The sequence below is a fragment of the Maylandia zebra genome, linkage group LG23, assembly GCF_041146795.1.
Source record: "Maylandia zebra isolate NMK-2024a linkage group LG23, Mzebra_GT3a, whole genome shotgun sequence".
Taxonomy (NCBI): Eukaryota; Metazoa; Chordata; class Actinopteri; order Cichliformes; family Cichlidae; genus Maylandia; species Maylandia zebra.
Window position 1 is genome coordinate 48,765,630 of NC_135188.1, and position 7,127 is coordinate 48,772,756.

The following is a 7,127-nucleotide window of genomic DNA, read 5'->3' on the forward strand; positions in this document are numbered from 1 at the left end:
AGCCTTCAGTTTTCAGGCCCCTCTTCTGTGGAACCAGCTTCCAGTTTGGATTCAGGAGACAGACACTATCTCTACTTTCAAGATTTGGCTTCAAACTTTCCTTTTTGCTAAAGCATATAGTTAGGGCCTGCCGGCAGCATGGTGGTTAGCACTGTTGCCTCACAGCCAGACGGTCCTGAGTTTGATTCCACCACCTGGTCTGGTCCTTTTTGTGTGGCGTTTGCACATTCGCCCTGTGTTTCTGTGGGTTCTCTCCGGGTACTCCGGCTTCCTCCCACAGTCCAAAGACATGCAGACAGTGGGGTTAGGTTAATTGGTAACTTTAAATTCCCATAGGCGTTAATCTGAGTGTGAATGGTTGTTTGTCTCTGTGTTAGCCCTGCGACTGACTGATGACCTGTTCAGGGTGTAACCTGCCTCTTACCCTAAGGACAGCTGGGATAGGCTCCACCCCCACCGCAACCCTGAAAGGGATAAGTGGAAGAGAATGGATGAACACTTCCATCCAGTGCTCTAATGGGGTGATATGGTACTTTAAGGGCTTTAAGATAAGATGGGCCCGGATTATTCAAGAACATTCAAGCCAATATGGGCAAAATCTGCTCTCTCTTTCTAGTTGATCCAAAATGATGCAGCATTTTAGCACTCCTGATAATAAATACATTAGTCCAGCCCAGAAGAAATGCATAATGTTGTTTTCTATGCAGCACCTGAGAGAAGATGCTTCTGATTTTAGGGCTATTACACAAATGCAAGAAAGCAGTCCGACATATTTGTTCAAAATGTCCGTTGAAGTCCAAAGTAATGCCATCCAGAGTTTTATCTGAATTTGCTATGCCTTCTAATAATGCTGCCTAAGCAAAGCACGTATTACAAAACCCTGTAACACCACAATTAGACCTGTGTGGAGAGAACTCCTCATTTACATGAACAAATTGGAGTCGGTTAGATAGATTCAAACCAGTGCAGTGCAGTGCCTTGATTACATACGGCATCTGCTAATCTCTGTAGCAAAATAAGGCTATTTGAGTAAGAGTTTTACCCAACCTGCAAAGCCTCCAAGGCCAGACATGCTTGCTCAGGGTAGTACAGCACAAGCTGTGGCTTTGACTTCTGTATACCAGACATGTGAAATATTAGTAAATACAATTTCCATCCCATAAATGTCTACACTAATGTATTTGTTTAGCTGTTTATTTATTTGGTATATAGCAATACATTACACTGGTATATTTATTTTTTTACTACTGTGTAAATACTATGGAAAGAACACAATCACATCGAGTAAAATGGTAAATGGTTCTTATACAGCTCTTTTCTATCAGAGCAATCAAAGCGCTTTACACAGCTTACCTCATTCACCCACTCATACAAACACTGTGCTCTTTATATGTAAGGGCTTTCTATCTAACATTCACACACATTCATACTCTGATGGATGCATTGGAGAGCAACATGGGGTTAGTATCCTGCCCAAGCATATTTGGTATCCAGACTGGAGGAATCAAAGCACCAACCTTCCAATTAGCAGATGACCTGCTCTGAGCTATAGCTTACAAAAAACAGGGTTTAATAAACATTTAAAGGATTACAAAATGAATACATCGTCTTAACCTTAAAGACCAGCAATTTAATAACAATATAACATTATAATTTAGTTTGATTCTCCAGTTCTCCAATATCTAGCCAGTTTTACTAAGCTCCTTATATATTCTGATATATATGAAGGCACACATACAAGTGTGTGTGTGCAGGTGTGTGGGTATTTTTGTGAATTTTTTGATAATATATGGAATAACATATCGGAAACTGTGATTGTAGAACTCTTGGGTCAGCTTTTTCTCCCTTAAGACTTTATTTCATTGGACACGGTCATGTTTCGAGCCTAGATAAGACACTTTAAGAATAATAAACAGACTCGGCAGTAGATTTAAGTCATCAGACATACCAGTGCTTTGTGGTGAAGAGAGAGCTGAGAGTAAAAGTGAAGCTCTCGATTTAACAGTTGATCTGCGTTTCTGGTTACGAGCTTTGGGTAGTGACTGTAAGAACGAGATCGCAGATACAGGCGGCGTAAATGAGCTTTCTCCAAAGGTTGGCTGGCCTCTCGGCCATCTGGGAGGGGCTCAGAGTAGAGTCACATTGAAAGGAGTCAGTTTAGGTGGTTTGAGCATCTGACACGGATGCCTCCTGGGTGAGGTGTTCCGGTCATGTCCCATCGGAAGGAGGCCCTGGGGCAGACACAAGAGATTATATCTCTCGGCTGTCCCACCAGAAAAGCTGGAGGAGGCTGCTAGGAAGAGGGGGGTCTGCTTCTCCTGTGACTCGGCTCTGGATATGTGGAATAACTGGACGGATGGAGTGTCAGGGGCAGCAGTTCTGTAGTAATAATAATAATTACAATAAGTACTGTTGCCTCACAGCAAAAAGGCCCTGGATTTGAATCCACCATCTCTCACACACACGCACACACACACACAACGAGCTAATCATGAACATTTCCCCTTAAAATACAATCTTTAATTGCTGACAGTAGGAATTATACATATGCTCTTAGGCTAAACTTGGCCTTAATAGCATTAAAAATGTCTTTCATAACTATTAAGTGAATTTTGCATTTTTGTCAGTTTGAGAGGGCAGCAGTGCATAAAGAGCAATATGCAGTACTATACTCTGGCTATGTTTCAGTTCAGGCTTCACTTAAGCGTCGAAAGATTCACAGTAATAATAATAATAATAATACTTTTAAAAGAAACGGATTCTAAGGATTCGAGGCACTGAAAAGAGCTGGACTGCAAATCACCAAGCAGAACAGAACGTCAAGAGACCGGATATTTTCTAACACATTCATTCAGACAGCCAGAAACTGACTGTACACAACACATCTGTCTGTAATCACAAAATACGTCACAAACAGTGCTTCTTGTTGCATCTTAAAATGCAATGTGTGAACTGTTCCTCTTGAGTACTGAGATAGACAACAACCCACAATCCGCGTGTCAGCTCCAAGGTTGTTGTATAGCTTTCACTCCCCCACAATTCTTCAAAGTTAATGAAATCATTCTCACAAAGTCACTGGAGAGGTAGCTCTTTCTCAAGCTACCAAAAAGTGCACTGAGTAACACTGAATATTAAGAAAATGTAACCTGGAAACGTGTCATTGGTGTTTAAGGACACAGAAGACTTTGTCAGCTTGTGCATTCAAATTCAGAGTCACCTCCAAACACATTAGCTTTGGAAAGAAGGAGCAAACAGATGAAAACAGATGAAAGACTTTGGGGTTTGGGGCTGATGACTCATCTGGAAGTGTCACAAATTCGTGCTAACTGAATCTAATGGACTCTTACATTGTTGAATTGTATTATCACATCACTTTAAAACTATTTGAGGAAGAGCTAATTCAAAGTCAGAAAAACCTGCTTTGTTACTTTGTGTTCGCTGTGTTTTAAATGGTAATGAATGAGATATTTAGCTTTTTTCACAGCTGTATATTTCCTTTGTCAAAATGAATTAGAAATACAGTAATGTAGTAATAATTAGCTGTCCAGAAATCCTTGGCATGTTGATTGAAAAGGGTTTTATCTGCTTTTCTCTTTCAGGGATCCAAACCAGCCAGTTCCACAGGATACCAAATTCATCCACACAAAGCCTAACCGCTTCGAGGAGGTAGCGTGGACAAAGTACAACCCCAAGGACCAGCTCTACCTTCACATTGGCCTCAAACCTCGAGTCCGAGACCACTACCGAGCTACCAAGGTTGCGTTCTGGCTCGAACTGGTTCCACACCTTCACAACATTAATGAATTTTTTCAATATGTATCCACTACTACTAAGATACCTCCACAGGACACTACACCGTATCCTTATACCAAACGATTCCCGGGTAAAAACAACTGGCCCTCCACCACACGCCACCCGGGAGTTCCTTCTGCCAACACCAAGCAAACAACCAACCAGCGCAAGAGCGGGGACCTGACTGATGAGTCAACTGTGGTGATTGAGACCAAACGGGACTACTCCACTGAGCTCAGCGTCACGATCGCCGTGGGAGCATCGCTGCTATTTCTGAACATCCTCGCCTTTGCTGCACTCTACTACAAGAAAGACAAACGTCGCCATGAGTCCAACCAGCGCGTCCCCACCCCGCAGCGCAACTCTGCTCCAACCAATACTCCATCTACTGCCAATGACGTAGCCCATCTGCAGAGTGAGGAACTGATGTCTCTACAGATGAAGCAGCAACAGCTGGAACACGAGCACCACCATGAGTGTGACTCACTTCAGGCCCACGACACGCTGCGGCTCACCTGCCCACCAGACTACACACTGACTCTCCGCAGGTCACCTGATGATATACCACTGATGACTCCCAGCACCATCACCATGATCCCCAATTCCCTGGCTGGCATGCAGCCTCTGCACAATTTCAACACTTTTGGTGGCAGCCAGAACAGTACCAACTTGCCCCACGGCCACTCCACCACGCGGGTATAGCTCAGCTGGGACGGGACTGTGCCAGGTTCCCTCTGGATTAACAACTACCCACACGAGGAGAATATAAGTTATTCAGCAGATGTTATTTTGCTACCAAGCCTTCTTGAAAAGCATATACAATATAAAGTGATCATAAACTCACAAAACTATTCAAAATGAATGTTATTACAGTAATAACTGTTTGGAGCAAATTGTCACGAAGGTTTTCGAGGAGTGTTACCAAGACAAAGGGCAACCAGTGGATGACTGTTATATAATCTCATGAGACAAAAACAGCAGTTTCTATGTTGACAGACAAAGACGACAGTTGGTGAAAAGCAACAATGGAACACCATCTTTTCCTCCATGCACCTGACTTGGGCACATGAAATGTATTTATGAAAACTTTGTATAAAAAGAACACGAAAAAAGGTATATAGACATGAGTGGAAATACAAAAAGTTTTAAAGAAGAAAAACAATATTAAAATTGCTCCTGAAACTATTGTTTTCATTTTTATTTTGCTTGTGCTTTATGTTGAGGTTTGTGTAAATATACCTGAACATCGGTCATTCTTTCTTCCTGTTACGACTTGTGTTTCATTCATTTTCGCACAATGACCAAATTGCGATCACAATCCCACACTCGGAGAGTTGCACACTGCGGGTTCGCAGGTCACCACATACAGTACTGTCTCGTGCATTGCTTCGTGTCCACGTTTTAGATACTGCATGTAGAACGAGCTTTACTTTGCATTTCAGACATCTACTGTCTGACAGTATGGACTGACTCACTCCCATCACCTGCTGTCACCCTGTTATGCTTCCAGCAGTTTTCTGTCTCAGCACTGCCTGTGCTTACGATGTGACCAGCAATGTATTATTTAGAAATAAAAAGGCAGTGATTTTTTTGTATTAATATTAGTTGGATATGTTTGTAAAGAAATATATGTTAGATATTTTAAATTGTCATATGCTAGCAATATGTAAAGTATTGTGCCAGGATTGTGATATTTTGGGTTACAAAAAAGTGAATGAGTGTAAATATTAATGATGCTAATTATTATGAAATTACAACACGAGTAGTCATAACTCTCTTTCCATTTTGCATCCTATTATGAAAAAAGAGGCAGATGATTTTAAGCTACATTTGTAAATTCTATTAAATATATATTCATTTGGTCTATAAACCAGTCGAGATAACGAGGGTTTTAATATAGAGTTGAAAAGTCCTTATTTAGTAGTTAGTCTTGTATTTATTTGCAGTTTTGCCTTCGGTAATACTACGCATATTTCTGGACACTTGTATAAAGTTTTTCTGCAACATTTTTAATAAAATATCACAGTATTTTCTAAATAAAAAAATGGGTGAGAGATAGAAAAGAAACATGGTTCAAGGTCTGATCGGATTATTTGTCTGGTGTGTGTTTAATTGGAGAGTATTGCCACTGGACAAAAGAGCACACGTCAAAGCGTTTTCACTCCTACAAAGTCACATTCACCTTTGCACACATATTTCTACAGCAATTTATATTTTATAGAAATAAACTCACACACAAGAGTTGCTGGATTAGAAGTTTATCTGGGTTTATTGTGCCACAGCCACCCTGATAATAAAAAAACAGCTTCACAGCAAGAACTCAAACTTTATCTGAAACAAGGATGTTGCAAAGGTAAGTCTTTCATGTTGTTTTAAGTGTAATTCTTTAAAATGTTCATCTTGTTACAATTTCACGCTCACGTTCTTCATCTGTGTTTTATTTAGTAAAAAACACTTTGATTTATTAAAACGTTCAGAAATTACTCTGTCAGCTTAACTAGTCATTTTTTTATCACAGTAAAAACAGTGATTAAAAACAAGTATTTTGTTGTGATTCCACTGTCATAGGCAAGGCAAGTTTATTGTGTAGCACATGTATAGCACAATTCAACAACAAGGTGATTCAAAGTGCTTTACAGAGACATTAGAAACAAAAACAAATAAAAAGCATGATTTAAAATTGATTAAAACAAGCAAAGAAACAAACAAACAAAACAGTATATAAAATCAAAACAGATAAAATCAGTAGTTAAAATGTAAGTCATACAACAGTCATACAACAAAAGTCTGAAAAAAATACTTGATTAAGTAGAGAAAAAAATGAGCTAACACATGTAAAAAAAACCTTCTACAACTTATAGGGTCAAAATAATAATAACACAAATTTCACAATGAAAAAACAAAGAAGACACAAACACACACACGAATAGAGTTCCAGTATATTTGAAGCTTGCTTTTTTTGTTTTGTTTCATTGACATAATTATTGAGGCTTTAAGTATCAAATGAAATGTGTGTTCTTCAAGGGGAAATAAGGGGTTGTGCAAAATTGGAAACCAACATTTCCATCCATACGTACAAGTTTGGTGTGTGGAACTGACTGTGACTGTGCTACTGTCAGTGCCCTGTTTCCACCAGGTGACACTCATCAGTTAAATTCACCTCAGATTACCCTGTGGACAATCATGAGGACACCACTGGAGTGAGTGAGGAGTGAAATCAATGCAAGATGTCAAACTGAGGTAGAAGGATAACAGGATGGTCCATAAAGCAAAGAGTGGACCCTGTTGATGCCAGACTAGGAAATTAGTATCTGTCAATGGGTGAGAGCAGCCCA

General features: G+C 40.0%; 1 protein-coding gene across 1 annotated transcript in view; it reads left to right on the forward strand.

Moving 5' to 3' along the window:
* Positions 1-5,859, forward strand: part of nlgn4xa (neuroligin 4 X-linked a) — a 109,678-nt gene extending 103,819 nt beyond the window's left edge. The window contains exon 6 of the mRNA XM_004564116.5: positions 3,600-5,859. Within this exon, the coding sequence (XP_004564173.2) occupies positions 3,600-4,494 (895 nt within the window). The 3' untranslated portion in view covers positions 4,495-5,859. The remainder of the gene's footprint in view (positions 1-3,599) is intronic.
* The last annotated feature ends 1,268 nt before the right edge of the window (positions 5,860-7,127 follow it).